The 16,758-nt window shown below is 43.6% G+C and overlaps 1 protein-coding gene across 7 annotated transcripts in view; it reads left to right on the top strand.

The window, feature by feature from the left end:
* CTPS2 (CTP synthase 2) overlaps window positions 1–16,758 on the top strand; it is a 453,041-nt gene that overhangs the window by 208,882 nt on the left and 227,401 nt on the right. For all 7 annotated transcript variants that reach the window (XM_077480253.1, XM_077480248.1, XM_077480250.1 and 4 more), the window contains exon 14: window positions 7,689–7,732. In XM_077480253.1, coding sequence (XP_077336379.1) covers window positions 7,689–7,732 — 44 coding nt within the window. The remainder of the gene's footprint in view (window positions 1–7,688; window positions 7,733–16,758) is intronic.

Here is a 16,758-nt window from a genome sequence, read left to right as displayed (position 1 = left end):
TCTTCCTCCTCACTCGTCTAACTACCCTTCCAGCCTTCCCATAAACCTCTTCCCTAGCACAACAGATTCCTTTCCATTTAGGTGAAAACCATCTTTAGCATATATTAAATAAGAAGATAAAAACTGTCACTTGAGCCTCACCTAGAGTAAGTAGAGCCTAGGGAATGGTTCAATGGAAACCGTCTCTCTACCTAGATACAAAAACCAACACCAATCCCAAAAAATAAATGGAGGTGTGTTCCTCTGAATCAATAATGGCATATAAACATAAAAGGAAGAGCATCCAAAAAGAGATTCTTCAATAAGGAACAGAAGGTATATATCAAAAATAATAAACTTTATTTTAAAGCGAGATCTACATAAAACATAAATTTTATCCTCCACCACAACAAAGAGTTAAAAATTCACAACATTATTACAACACAGGTAGCTAACACAAACACTCAACTCTCATACTGTCTAATAGAGTAGATTATTAAGCCGGCTAAAATATTCACCTAGGTGGAAATTTATTGTAGCAGCACTGGACGGGCTTATCGCCAGATAACTCAGTATAAGCAGTCCACTGAGATTATATAGTCAGCTGCAGCTATGATCAGAGGCTATAAAAGAACAGTATAATTAACTTCTGGACTATCTAGGATGTAAATATCAATCACCTGGATTATCCCAAGTTGTGAACTCTGCACAGTCCTAGTAATAGAAAATGCAAGCAGGGAAGGTAGAAATAGATTCACAGTGATACGATGATTATGAATCAGATAGACCGCCAGTATGTAAATCACAGATTCCAAAGTATTTAATAGGAGGCATAATGAGTCTTTTGAAAACATAATTTTTTGCCACAAGTTTTTCGAAAATGCAGGAAAGAAAATGAAAATGTATTTTTTACACCAATTAGTCAATTAATAAAATATTTCTAACACACATCATAGGCATATTTAGAATTATACCTGAAAACACATTCTGACACTTCTCCCATGTATGGAGATAACCACATGTGTGAGACTTAATCACAGCTTAGCCACACACAGGGGCCCAACATTCAAGGAGCACTTTCAGGCTTTCTAAGGGCCTCTGTTTCTGCTTCAAATTTCATGACTACACTACCTATTTGTGTAGAACCTGGGCCCTCAGGACAGTGGAAACACCCATAAAATGAGCAGAATTTGGAAAGCAAACACTCCAAGGTATTTTCTATGAGGCATGACAAGTCTTTTTAAAACTTTATTTTTTGCCCTGTTTTTTGAAAATGAAAAATGAAAATGATAATTATTGTTTTACATAAAGTTGTCAATTTAATAAGATATTTCCCACATACAACATGGACATACTTTAGAATTACAATCTTGTGTATCACACAAATAAACCAATTGTATCAAAACCAATTTACTGTAATGATCAGCTCAATATGAGTGGTCAGGGAATATAGATTAGTGTGGTCTCACCTATTGTAGTCTCAGTTCCTATAAGCCAATCAAGCCAGTACAGGAAGCTCAAGAAAGAAAGAAAAAGAAAAGTGTTCTTGTGGTTCCAGGAGTGTTGTTGTTCACAGGGGATGGCTGGGACTGCTGTCTTACAGGCGCATAGTCAGTTGAACGTGCAGTTGGGTCAGTTCAAACGCAGTCCGAGGATCAGTCCAGGCTACAGGCAGAAACGTGGTCAATAAATAAGCAAAATGGGGACACTGATTCTACATTAGTCTGGTGATACCTGGTGTGATGGTGATCAGGGAACTGTTACTGGCTGCATTATTAGGGCTTATTCACATGTGAGTTTGGAGGACGGTCAGTATAACCTTGCGGTTCAGCTTTGGTTTACCACCCCCCTCAACTGCTATGCCCTTTAGCTGCAGAGGCAGCTGCTGGGGGGTTGTATACCTGCAATGTTTTTCTTCATAGTTGTGGTAAGAATTATACCCTCTGTACTCCCGCTAATTGTGACCCATTCAAGTCAATGGGATAGCTTGTGCTGGGTCAAATGGGTTAAAGCAGTTGGTGAGGAGGTGATGCAATGCCTCCTCACTAATACAAATGTGTGAAACAATCAGCACCACCATTAATCAAGTGCCAATTTGCGGCTGCTATACACTATAAGTGAAATCACTACAAAAAAAAAAAAAAAAAAAAAATATATATATATATATATATATATATATATATATATATATATAATGCATATATGTGTGTACCAAAAGGCACACACACACACACAGTGCAGCGCTACTACAGTGATAATTCAATGCTATACTTAGTGCTGTTTATACATTCAAGAAAATTCAGAATCATACTAAATGTCCCATAAATCACCACCGTGGCTGTGCAACGTCACAGGCTTAGATCCTCTCCTGTGCACATGTATCAACCTCTGAATGGTCTTCCTCAGCAAATTTAATAGCTGGGGGTGGTTTGCACAAGCAATAAGAATTATTGAGAAGCATGGTGATATGATAACACTGGAGCGCTACTATCAAAATTGATATTCATTTATGGGACATTTATTATTAATTTTTTTATGAATCTAAATATTACTGCATGTATACATAGCATTAAGTATAGCATTGGATTATCACTGTAGTAGCGCTGCACTGTGTGTTTGTGTGTGTGTGTCTTTTGGTACACACACACACACACACACACACACACACACACACACACACACACACACACATATATATATATATATATATATATATACAGTGCCTTGCGAAAGTATTCGGCCCCCTTGAACTTTTCAACCTTTTGCCACATTTCAGGCTTCAAACATAAAGATATATAATTTTTATTTTTTGTGAAGAATCACCAACAAGTGGGACACAATTGTGAAGTGGATCAAAATCTATTGGATATTTCAAACTTTTTTAGCAAATAAAAAACTGAAAAGTGGTGCGTGCAAAATTATTCAGCCCCTTTACTTTCAGTGCAGCAAACTCACTCCAGAAGTTCAGCGAGGATCTCTGAATGATCCAATGTTGTCCTAAATGACTGATGGTGATAAATAGAATCCACCTGTGTGTAATCAAGTCTCTGTATAAATGCACCTGCTCTGTGATAGTCTCAGGGTTCTGTTGAAAGCGCAGAGAGCATCATGAAGACCAAGGAACACACCAGGCAGGTCCGTAATACTGTTGTGGAGAAGTTTAAAGCTGGATTTGGATACAAAAAGATTTCCCAAGCTTTAAACATCCCAAGGAGCACTGTGCAAGCGATCATTTTGAAATGGAAGGAGTATCAGACCACTGCAAATCTACCAAGACCTGGCCGTCCCTCTAAACTTTCAGCTCAGACAAGGAGAAGACTGATCAGAGATGCAGCCAAGAGGCCCATGATCACTCTGGATGAACTGCAGAGAACTACAGCTGAGGTGGGAGAGTCTGTCCATAGGACAACAATCAGTCGTACGCTGCACAAATCTGGCCTTTATGGAAAAGTGGCAAGAAGAAAGCCATTTCTCAAAGATATGCATAAAAAGTCTAGTTTAAAGTTTGCCACAAGCCACCTGGGAGACACACCAAACATGTGGAAGAAGGTGCTCTGGTCAGATGAAACCAAAATCGAACTTTTTGCCCACAATGCAAAACGATATGTTTGGCGTAAAAGCAACACAGCTCATCACCCTCAACACACCATCCCCACTGTCAAACATGGTGGTGGCAGCATCATGGTTTGGGCCTGCTTTTCTTCAGCAGGGACAGGGAAGATGGTTACAGCCAAATACAGGACCATTCTGTATGAAAACCTGTTGGAGTCTGCAAAAGACCTGAAACTGGAATGGAGATTTATCTTCCAACAAGACAATGATCCCAAACATACAGCAAAATCTACAAAGGAATGGTTCACAAATAAACGTATCCAGGTGTTAGAATGGCCAAGTCAAAGTCCAGACCTGAATCCAATCGAGAATCTGTGGAAAGAGCTGAAAACTGCTGTTCACAAACGCTTTCCATCTAACCTCACTGAGCTTGAGCTGTTTTGCAAGGAAGAATGGGCAAGAATTTCAGTCTCTCAATGTGCAAAACTGATAGAGACATACCCCAAGCGACTTGCAGCTGTAATCGCAGCAAAAGGTGGCTCTACAAAGTATTAACGCAAGGGGGCCGAATAATTTTGCACGCCCCACTTTTCATTTTTTTATTAGTTAAAAAAGTTTCAAAAATCCAATAGATTTCGTTCCACTTCACAATTGTGTCCCACTTTTTGGTGATTCTTCACAAAAAATAAAAATGTTATATCTTTATGTTTGAAGCCTGAAATGTGGCAAAAGGTTGAAAAGTTCGAGGGGGCCGAATACTTTTGCAAGGCACTGTGTATATATATATATATATATAAAATGCCTCCTCACTGCCTATCAAGTTTTCTCTGAAGAGTGATCGGAACATGGATGGCTTTGTCTGATGGTGACACTATGACAGCTGTGGTGTTGATCAGGGACACTGTAACTGATGTGGCGGTGATTAGTGACAATATGACTGGTGTGCCGGGATTTTTTTTCGTTTACACTATGATTGCACATTACAGTGATGATTACTGTAAAAGTAATAATTTAACTGTCATGAATGGCTTTCATTCATGATTCATTGTTTACTATTGTGATCACTGTGACCAATCACAGAGATCACAATAGTAAACAATGTTATCATGAATGGATGACATTCATGACCGTTACTAACTTGTGATCATATGATCATTGTGATTAGTCACAGCAATCATATGGGACCTGGGACAATCAGTCAGTCGGCTTGGTACCAATTACTGTAATCTGCTGTGTCTGGTGGACACAGCGGACAGAGGATGACACCACTGAATCCTTGGAGGCTGTTGCTAGCGACACACTTCGCAAAACCTCCAACCTCGCTAGCACCATCACCGCTGTCTCAATGCAAGCAATTTGGACTATACAGGGAGCCTTAATCAGACCCTCCCCTCAAATTCTTTTGCAGCAGAATATGAGCATCGTGTCAATTCTACTGAATACACTAACAGATAACTTAATTGCTTGATTCCTAGGTGGAGGTGGTACCTTTAACCAGTCCCTGCCTGCCCACCATCAAATTATGGCAGGGCGGTGCGGCTCATATGCGTCATATGATGGCATCCCAGAACGGCCACTCTCGCATGCCCACGGGGACACACAGCACGGCGTTCGCTACAGACCGTGTTGCTAGGACACGGCGTAACCTCAATCTCTGTAAAGAGCTGTGTCTGCAGTTCTTTAATCGTGTGATCGGCTGTTTGTGTGTGGCGAGGAGAGCCGATCACTTGATGGTGACTGTCTTCACTGTGTTCCATGGTATATCTAATGCCTTGGAAATTCTTTTGTACCCTTCTCCTGGCTGATACATTTTAACAATCAGAGATCCCTCTGATGCTTTGGAAGCTCTCTGAGCACCATGGCTTTTGCGGACCAAGAAAATGTCAGGAAAGACCTACTAGAACAGTTGAACTTTATTTGGGGTTAATCAGATGCACCTTAAATGATGGCATGTGTGTACTGATAAAGCATGCTTGTTGTCCTCACTGTGGAACCAAAGATGTTAATCATCTGCATTGTGTAAAAAGGCTGTTTGATCCTGTCGTCTCTGAACCTCTCCTTCTTCCACTGTCCCCATCCATGATAGAATAGAGCCTTGGGGCAAGCTACACATGCTCAGTTTGGTGTGTATTGCTAGGGAGGTTTTCATTTCTTGGGAATGTGATTAGCACAGGGCCAATCAGTACTGTCCAGACAGAGGGTCGGGAGTCCTGTAGCCTCATAGAGCTGGATGCTGGATCAGGGGAGAATGAAAACTCTCCTATAAACTTTAAGCAGACACTGATAGAAGTCACAAGACTGCTATATGCTGCTGCAGAGAAAAGCTATTTAGCAGTTTATATTTACTAAAATAATTGCATTTCCATGTTCTGTGTATTGTGGGATACCAGATATAGTGAATGCAGGGTTCTGGGTTTAGTAAGACTTTAATGCATTCCCTGAATTAAGGTAAAAAAAAAACTACTTGATCCAGCGCTGTCCCAGCTGCAGCTTCTCTCTCTGTCCAAAGACACACAGCAAGGCTCTGCGCCTCCCACCACTTCCAGCTTTCACAGGAGACTCCAAGGGCATAAGGCTCCCACTGCTGTTAATCACATCCTGTAAGGAAGGAGTGGTGGGAAGGGTTGAGTCATGCTGTGTGTCTTTGGGCACAGACAGCTTGGCTCAGGAGTGCCCTCTATGGGCACCCCCTTAGCACACAGTTTGGTGAGGACGCACCCTGAGGAGAAGAGGAGTGGTGCGCCCCAGTGGGAATTCCAGAAGAGGAAGTATGAGACCGCTCTGTGCAATCATTGCACATAGCAAGTAAGCATACCCTCTTTTTGAAAACTGAAATAGGCTTTACAATCACTTTGATTATGTGTATTTTATTAACTCAACTAGCGTAAATAACTAGATTTGTCTTAACCGCTTGCTAACTGGCTCACGCCGGATATACGTCGGCAGAAGGGCACATACAGGCAGATTAACATACCTGTACCCTTTAAGAAGCAGCTCTGTGAGTGTGATTGCAGGTCCCGCGGACTCGATGTCCACAGGGATACCCGTGATCGTCTCATGGAGAGGAACAACGGGGAAATGCTGATGTAAACAAGCATCTCCCCGTTCTGCCTAGGGACACTGACACTGATCACAGCTCCCTGTAATCGGGAGCAGTGATCAGTGTTGTGTCACACATAGCACCCCCCCCCCCCCCCACAGTTAGAATCACTCCCTAGGACACACTTAACCCCTACAGCTCCCCCTAGTGGTTAGCTCCTTCACTGCCAGTCACATTTACACAGTAATCCAAATACAAATACATTTTTAATCGCACTGATCACTGTATAAATGTGAATGGTCCCAAAATAGCGCCAAAAGTGTCCAATCTTTCCGCCATAATGTCGCAGTCATGACAAAAAACGCTGATCACCACCATTACTAGTAAAAAAAAGAATTATTACAAAAAATACCCCATAAAATTATCCCCTACTTTGTAGACACTATAACTTTTGCGCAAACCAATCAATAAATGCTTATTGAGTTTTTTTTGTTTTTTTACCAAAAATATGTATCAGCCTAAACTGAGGAAAAAAATGTTTTTTATGTATATATTTTTGGGGGATATTTATTATAGCAAAAAGTAAAAAATGTGTTGTTTTTTTTGCAAAATTGTCGCTATGTTTTTGTTTATAGCACAAAAAATAAAAACCGCAGAGGTGGTGAAATACCACCAAAAGAAAGCGCTATTTAAGGGGAAAAAAAGGACGTCAATTTTGTTTGGGAGCCACGTCGAACGACCACGCAATTGTCAGTTAAAGTGACGCAGTGCCAAATCGCAAAAAATGCTCTGGTCTTTTGCCAGCCAAATTTTCCTGGGCTTAAGTGGTGTTAATATCAACCTCCTCTAATCAGAGTGGAAGAGAGAGGGATGACATAGAAACCAAGTCGGTTTCACTGCCTGCACAAGTGCTGCCTGATAGTAAGAGGACAAAGGGATTAGCTCATTATATGGCCCCTCCTTCAATACTCAGCAAGTTGGGTGTGTATTTTGATTCAATATCCTTGACCAAGCTGTGCTGTTGAATGCAGGGTAGAGTAGTAGGTTTGCATTAATGTCTCCTTCATAAAAATTATTATTTTTATTACATGTATATTAATAGCTTTCTCTGTTTTAGATGCAAATTCTACAGAGTTTGATTCAAATACAAAGAATCCAGTGGTGAGTAAAAGTGAAGTAAAAATTGTGGTTAAAGAAGATGTCAATGCACACTCACACCTTGTCCTATATAATGGCTACATTGTGAAAGCAATAAAGAATGTCCATAAAATGCTGGTTTTATGTAGAGTTCTTCTTAAAGAAGCCTTGCAAGAGCTTCCTCTCTCTTCTCTGGTATCATGACATAGACACTGTGTCTACCACCCAATGCCACCCAGCAGTCCGATGGGGCAGTGCTTGTCGTGATGGTGTAGAGTGGAAGTGTGAGATGACATTGCTTGCTGTTATAGTAGTCTTTGTAGAACATGGCAGGAATGGCATCTAAAAAGATGAACTGGGTCGAGCCCATAGAAAGAAACCCTTTTGTTCCTCTGTTTTGTCCTCCCAGACTCCTCAAGCTAGTTAGAATACCAACACTGGTAAACTAGACACTTTTTGTCTAATGCCACATACACATGATTGGAATTCCAGCCAGAAAAAGACAGATGAGAGCTTTTCATCGGAAAATGCGACCGTGTGTATGCTCCATCGGAGTTTAGATCACACCGGTGCGACTTATCATTTGATAGTTTCAAATCTCATGAAGTCCGTAATGGAAGCAGTCCAATCGGTGTGACTCCGAATCCATCGGAATCCATCCAGATAATTTTCGAAAGTAGTTCTTGCACTACTTTTTGGAAGATCAGGTACTACTGTTGCGATCGTTGTGACTGGGGTGGGGGCGGGGGGCGGACTAGGCTCCAATGACACTCTGCATAGCTGCAACATGCATTCCCACTCAGTTTTTTTTTTTTTTCCTATTTACATCATGCATTTCTGCATGTTGTGCACAGGGCAGCTCATTCATTTGTATGGGCTGCTCTATGCATGTTTGTCATGCAAAAGAAACACCTGCATCTTTTTGGGCGACGTGCTTCACAATTTTTTACAAGCATTTTGCTGCCATTTCCACACATTGTCGTGCAACAGTTGTGACAAAATTGCACTACATTTGGAGTGTCATTAGAATGAATGGTACCCAAATGCACAATGTGTGTTATTCTGCAATTTTTGTGCAATTTGGAATCATGAACAGAATCATGTCAAATCTCTAGATTTCAAACTGCCCCGCTGTGGTTTCGCTGCAGCGCTGGTACAGCCAGCGCAGTGTACCCACAGTTTTGGTGCAGGTTACCCGTGCTTTCCCATAGACTTCTATTAGATTGGGTGTTCTCTTGGTGCATTTTCTGAATGCACACCAAAGATGCAGTATGTAGGACTTTTCGTGCACTTTCAGAAGATGTACCAAAATGCCCGATCTAAAACCACAGGTCACATACTTAGGTTGAAAATAAAACATGTCTATCTAGTTCAACCAATAGAAACATAAACAAAATAAATTAATAGAAAGCATTCAATGTATGTAATGTCCAACATAGCATTTTAAGTGCAGGGGCCAGGATTATGTAATGTATAACACAATTTATACAGTGCAGGCATTAGGACTATGTAACATCATCTAATACACAGGGCAGTCCTTGGGTATATACAGTATAGTGTATAACATAGCACATACAATGCAATAGTTAGTAGTATGTGACATACAGCATAGTGTATGGGATAAATCAGGACTACATTGTGTACATCACAGCGTATACAAGAGTCAAGAGTAACGTATAATATAGCATATACAGCATCAGGACTATGCATTACACAGCTTGGAGACTGCAGTAACCAGTAGTAAGTGTTCCCTTATGTTAGTGATCAGTGATGAGTACCACTCACTCATATATTGGTGGTCAGTAATGAGTGCCATCTTAAATATTAGAAGTCATTGGTGAGTGCTTCCTCAAATGATGGTTATCATTGATGAGCACCCCCTTAAAGGGTGGTGCTCAGTGGTATGTGGTTTCTTATACATTTGTGTTTATCAGAGGTGTGTGCCCCCATGACATTGATGGCTAGTGGTTTTGCTCCCATAACATTGCTGTTTAGTGGTATGTGCCCCAAAAACATTGATGTTCAGTGGTCTGTGATCCCATTGTTGTTTAGTATTGTATGTACTCAGTTCATTTGTGTTCAGAAAATTGTGCCTTTATGCCATTTATGTTTCATGGCCTATGCCACTATACTATTGGTGTTCAGTAGCCTGTGCACCCATAACATTAGTGTTCAGTAATCTGTACATTCATAACATTTGTATTATGTGGTCTTTGTCCCCAATAAATTTGTGTTCAGTGGTCTGTTAACCCACTAATTTTAGTCTGTACCCCCTTTCATTGGGGTTCAATGATCTTTTCCCCATAACATTGGTTTTCAGTGTTTTTTTCCCTCCTATCATTGATGTTCAGTGGTCCGTGATGCCATAACCTTGCTGTTCAGTGGTCTGTTTCCCCTTAACATTGGTGGTGAGTGGTCATTGCACCCATATCATTGGTAAGCAGTGGTCGGTACTCCCATATCATTGGTAAGCAGTGGTCGGTGCACCCATATCATTGGTAAGCAGTGGTCGGTGCACCCATATCATTGGTAAGCAGTGGCCGGTGCACCCATATCATTGGTAAGCAGTGGTCGGTGCACCCATATCATTGGTAAGCAGTGGTCGGTGCACCCATCTCATTGGTAAGCAGTGGTCGGTGCACCCATCTCATTGGTAAGCAGTGGTCGGTGCACCCATATCATTGGTAAGCCGTGGCCGGTGCACCCATCTCATTGGTAAGCAGTGGACGGTGCACCCATATCATTGGTAAGCAGTAGTCGGTGCCCCTTTAATTTTTTTTTTCAGTAGAACCTGAGAAAAGCTGCACAGGTAAAAGTTGCTGACTCTCAGGTTAATGCTGGGTGACATCGCAGTAGAACTGTGCAGGCACTGTGGGCCACGATATCACTTTCATGGTGGCATGCTCTGTCAGATGTCTTGCTAGATTTGGTGTGAGCCCAGACCAGTGACCAGGGCATGTGCCTCAGCTGCTTGCGTTCAACAATGCCTATGCAGCAATAGAAGCTACAAAATTTTTATCCTAACAAGTTCTCATTGAATACCTGTGCATCCTGTACTACCTGGTATGCACCATAAGAATACAAATGTTTTTTTTTGTTTTGTGTGTTTGACTGCACTGACTGACAGCCTCCAGCCACTAGAGACAGCATATTGAGTTTAAAGAACCACTTCAACAAATCAATATAATACAACATATTGGATTCTACCTTCTCATATATTCTAGTCTGTCATGGGGTATGTTTAGATTGTGAGGGCCAAATGTATTTATGTTAATCTGATAGCTCTCGGCTGTATTTTTATACTTCTTCTTAAGCTAGGTAGCTTTTAGGATAAACAGATAACATGGCTTATTGCTGCTATTGCTCACTACACTTAGCATAATTATAGGCTTATATGCTTTTTAAAATGCGCGGGCAGTCTGTTCAGTGTATGAAATCACAAGTGGAAAAGATTATCACGGATGTAGAGTTTACAATTTTTTGTTAAATCAAGATTCTGGTTCACAATAGAAAGCATCAAGCAAAAATAATAAGGAGAATGTTCTCTACACCAGGGATATGAGATTTGAAAGAAGATTATGTGTTGCTGGATGAAAAAATAATATGCTTTTAAAATGAAGAATAGTTTCTAGTCTATTATATTAATCTATAATAATTAATATTTCTCTATTGTGGATAAACTTACATTATATCCGTCTTTAAAAGGATATGACCGTGGTCAAATGCATCCAAAGTTTTTTGTGTTTACAATTTTTTTTTTGTAAAAGAACAATTCCAGGTATGGATATTTTGTCCATGGGTACATTTAATGCATATACAGTATGAGAACTGTGGGATCCCTCTAGATACTGGAAATCACTGTAGTAGACACAGCTACTCCAGTGATCTCCACTTGCTTTGGGGTCCTTTGCCGAGCGGCTGTGCTGCTGCATTCTGAGTTTATGAGGTTGACTGCTCAGCATTGGCACCATTCGGAGAATGCTTTGCATTGAAATAATACAAAGCGTTCTCTGATCAGACGAGGTGGGGAGGCAGATGGAAATGTCATACTCTCCACCTCCTCCGATCAGAGGATGCGTTCCATTAATTCAAAAAATACAAAGCATTCTCTAAACAGCTTGCTGAGCAGACAACCTCCTGCATTCAGAATGCAGCCGGCCAACCACTTGGCACGGGACCCAGAAGCTAGAATAGATCCCTGGAGTAGCAGTGCCCTACAGTGATTTCCAGCCTCCATGGTCCAACATGGTCTGAGCTGAACCAATGTAACTAATGTAAAAATATCCACTTTTGCAATTCTTTAAATAAAGATGCCAATCTGTCAAAGCCACTGTTGAATTTATGAAAACATTTCTAAGACCAATTTTTGATCTGAGCCAACTGGCCAAGGAGACTTTCAAACCATCCAACTCTACCCTGTGTATGTAGCTTTTTGTCCCCTTAGCACATTCTTGCAGAGGAAAGAAAATCAGCTTCCATGTAATAGAAAGGGCCTTGTCACACTGGAAATTGTGTAGCAGTAATGTGTAAAAGCTACAAATCTCTATGTACTTTCTATGGTAATTGATAAGCTATGACTTTTCTGCTGTAGCCGACTACAGTACTTGTCTATGAAACTTCAAATCACTGCTGTGCAGAGCAGAGCTAAGTAAGTAGCTAATTAAGCTGCAGATTGTGGAGCTAGCTCCAAATACTACAAAATGTTGTCAGCCGATGGTGTACTAATGGGGGTGCAGATCGCACTGGGCATGAGCTCACAATTTATTGTGTAGCACACTTAGGGTTGCCATCTTTTCGTCAAGCCAAACCCAAAAACATTAGCAGCATACGCCAATATTTTAAATTTTTTTGTAATACATTAAATTCATTACCTCTGTACAAAGCAATGCACAACAATTTTTTTATATATTTGTCATTAACATTTCTAATCATTATGGAGTTAATCGCAAGAGTCACAATTTACATCAGATTCAACAGAGTTCTCCTTTAGACCTGAATCTGCAGAGTGCCCTTTTATATCTGAATGCACAGGGTTTGTCCCCTTTTACACCTGATTCTGCAGGAGAGGAGTGCAGAGGGTAATATGGGGGCAGTATGCATATGAGAAGAGTGAGGAAGGATGATGGGTGCAGTATGTACAGGAGAGGAGTGTGGAGGGGGTGATGGGGGCAGGATGTACAGGAGAGAAGTGTGGCGACTATGATGGGGGCAGTATGTACAGGAGAGGAGTATGGCAGGGATGATGGGGGCAGTATTTACAGGAGAGGAGTTTAGCGGGGATGATGGGGTCATTATGTACAGGAGAGGAGTGTGGAGGGGGTGATGGGGCAGTATGTGCAGGAGAGGAGTGTGGTGGGTATGATGGGGTCAGTATTTACAGGAGAGGAGTGTGGAGGGGATAATGGGGGCAGTATGTACATGAGAGGAGTGTAGCGGGGATGATGGGGGCAGTATGTACAGGACAAAAATGTGGAGGGGATGATGGGGCAGTGTGGAGGGGATGATGGGGGCAGTATGTACAGGAGAGGAGTGTGGAGGGGATGATGGGGGCAGTATGTATCGGGGAGGGGATCGTGGGGGCAGTATGTACAGGAGAGGAGTGTGGAGGGGATGATGGGGCAGTATGTACAGGAGAGGAGTGTGGAGGGGATGATGGGGGCAGTATGTACAGGAGAGGAGTGTGGAGGGGATGATGGGGGCAGTATGTACAGGAGAGGAGTGCGGAGGGAATGATGGGGGCAGTATGTACAGGGGAGGAGTGCGGGTGACCAGGGAGCGATGATGGAAAGTGACCATGTAATTATGTCCCTCAGCTGGGGGGAAGGAAGCAGCTTGGAGTGATGTCTGTATGAAGTGGCCTGGGGGTGATGCAAGCTGCGGGGGAGCGGGGAGGGGGGGGAGAAGTGATGTCTATAATCAAACCAAGCTCTTGTGCTCATCTACTGAAAACATATACAACAATAAATCATACAACAGTACTACTTGATGGAAACTAGGGATGAGCTTCGTGTTCGAGTCGAACGTACGTTCGACTCGAACATTGGCTGTTCGTCCGTTCGGCGAAATCCGAACACTTGGTCCGTTCGCGTCAAAATTCGTGTGGCGCGCATGGCCCACAATGCACTGCGATGGCGCAGTGCATTGCTGGCTCGTGATTGGCCAAGCATGCACTGTGACCCCGCATGCTTGGCCAATCGCAGCGCCAGCAGCGAGGAGAGCCATGATTGGCCACAGGCATCCTGCCTGTGGCCAATCATAGCTCAGGCTGTGTAGTGCACGCCCCACACTATATAAGGCCGCCATTGAGGCGGCCTCGTGTAGTGTGTTGGCATCTGAAGCAGTGGGTGTTCTGTGTACCTTCAACACAGTACACACCGATCGTTTTTGGCTGATTTCCTATCTTGCTGTTGTGTAGTGGTTATTGTCTGTGCCCTGACCGCAGTATACACCACTATATTCACTATTCACTTCACTATATTTATATATCTTTAATAATAGAGCTTGCAGTCAGTAGTGTTAGGAGATAGTGCGTGCTGTCTGCGTGCTCTGTACCCAGTACATACCGCTATAATCCACCTACATAGCTGTTCTCTATTTGAGCCCAATTGCCGTCTGCAGGAGTTATTGGAAGTTGTGTGTGCCTCCAGCACAGCACAGTATACATCTGTATATACCCCTTTATCTCTGCTGTTTTCTGGTTATTGTCTGCGTGCCCTGACCGCAGTATACACCGCGATATTCACCTCACCTATATAGCTAGTGGTCCATCTTTAATAATAGAGCTTGCAGTCAGTAGTGTTAGGAGATAGTGCGTGCTGTCTGCGTGCTCTGTACCCAGTACATACCGCTATAATCCACCTACATAGCTGTTCTCTATTTGAGCCCAATTGCCGTCTGCAGGAGTTATTGGAAGTTGTGTGTGCCTCCAGCACAGCACAGTATACATCTGTATATACCCCTTTATCTCTGCTGTTTTCTGGTTATTGTCTGCGTGCCCTGACCGCAGTATACACCGCGATATTCACCTCACCTATATAGCTAGTGGTCCATCTTTAATAATAGAGCTTGCAGTCAGTAGTGTTAGGAGATAGTGCGTGCTGTCTGCGTGCTCTGTACCCAGTACATACCGCTATAATCCACCTACATAGCTGTTCTCTATTTGAGCCCAATTGCCATCTGCAGGAGTTATTGGAAGTTGTGTGTGCCTCCAGCACAGCACAGTATATATCAGTATATACCCCTTTATCTCTGGTGTTCTATAAAAAAGGCATCTGCAGGAGTTAGTGGGTGTTGTGTGCCTCCAGCACAATATAAACTACCCAACTGCTGTTTTACCCAACTCCCTTCAGGCCATTACCATGTCTGGAAGGCCAGCAAGGAGAGGCAGACAGGCGCGAGCCGATAAAAGAGGGCAAGCAGGCTTTGTGTCTAGAGACAACAGTGCTGGTCGTGGACGCGGTGCATTGTCATCAGCACGTGGCCATGGGACATGCTTGTCCTTCTTTTCTGCAGCTGGACATGTTGAACCGCAACATGCCAACGACTTGGTAGAGTGGATGACCAAGCCCTCTTCATCCTCCTCATCCTCTCTCACCCAGTCTCAGGGTAGTAGCAAAGCAGCTGCCAACGCATCGTCTTCCCTCCTCTCAATGTCATCATCAGTGACTCCTTCCCTAGACCCACCACGTCCTCCTGAGGAGTCTCCTGAACTCTTTGAGCACAGTGTTGGGTACATGCTCCAGGAGGATGCCCAGTGTTTGGTGGGCTCTGATGATGACACTCAGCTAGAGGAAGGCAGTAGCGTGAGCGCAGAGAGAGGGGATGCTCAAGAAGGACAGCAATCTGGCAGTCATGTTCCACAAGCTGCAGCATACTGCCAGGTTTGCTACAGCGATGAAGAGGGAGGGGATGATGAGGGCACTGACTCCACGTGGGTGCCTGGAAGGAGGGAGGAGGAGGAGGAGGAGGAGGCACATGTCCAACGAGGCAGGATGCCCTCCGGGGGCCAGCTTAGGGGCAGCACACCGACTGAATCACACCGCAGAGCTCCGCCTGTGCAGAGTGCTGCCTCTGCGCGTTATTCTAAAAGTTCTTTGGTGTGGGCCTTTTTTGAGACGAGTGCATCAGATCGCACCGCTGCTATTTGCAACATATGTCTCAAGCGTATCTCACGTGGCCAAAACATCAGCCGCTTGGGCACCACATGCTTGACCAGACATATGTTGACCTGCCATGCAGCTTGTTGGCAAGCGTACCTCAAAGACCCACACCAAAGAATAAAGCGGACCTCTCCTTGCTCCTCATCAGCTGGCATCTCCAACCCCACTAGACCTTCAGTCCTCTCTGAAACCTGCTCTGAGAGGAATGAAGGTGTAGAATTAGGTGTGTCACAGCCAAGTGCTTCCGGGAACTCTGCTAGTGGTACACCCACGTCCGATTATAGCAGGCAAATGTCCCTGCCCCAGCTGCTGGACCGGCGGAAGAAGTTTACTCCCAGCCATCCACATGCCCAGCGGTTGAATGCTAGCTTGGCTAAATTGCTAGCACTTCAACTGCTGCCTTTTCAGTTGGTAGACTCGGCCCCCTTCCGTGAGTTTGTACAATGTGCGGTTCCTCAGTGGCAGGTCCCCAAACGCCACTTTTTCTCACGGAAGGCGATTCCGGCTCTATACCGGCATGTGGAAGGCAATGTCCTTGCCTCGCTGGACAGGGCGGTCAGCGGTAAGGTGCATATTACCGCGGACTCATGGTCCAGCAGGCATGGACAGGGACGTTACCTGTCTTTCACGACCCATTGGGTCACTCTTCTGGCTGCTGGGAAGGATGCAGGACAAGGTGCAGTAGTGTTGGAGGTTGTTCCGCCACCACGCCTCCAAAATGCTACTATTGGTTGTGACACACCTCTCTCCTCCACCCCCTCCTCTTCTTCTTCCTCCATGGCCTCTTCCAGTGCTCTGTCCTCAGAACCAGCGGTGCTCCGTAGGCGTTCCAGGGGCTACGCAAGTACGCAGGCAAAACGATGCCATGCCTTGCTTGCGCTGGTTTGTTTG

This window comes from Lithobates pipiens, unplaced genomic scaffold, assembly GCF_037356315.1.
Source record: "Lithobates pipiens isolate NorthernLeopardFrog02 unplaced genomic scaffold, aLitPip1_a1.2 Scaffold_16, whole genome shotgun sequence".
Classification (NCBI taxonomy): domain Eukaryota; kingdom Metazoa; phylum Chordata; class Amphibia; order Anura; family Ranidae; genus Lithobates; species Lithobates pipiens.
The sequence above is the reverse complement of the archived record's forward strand: the minus strand, read 5'-3'. Positions and strand labels throughout refer to the sequence as shown.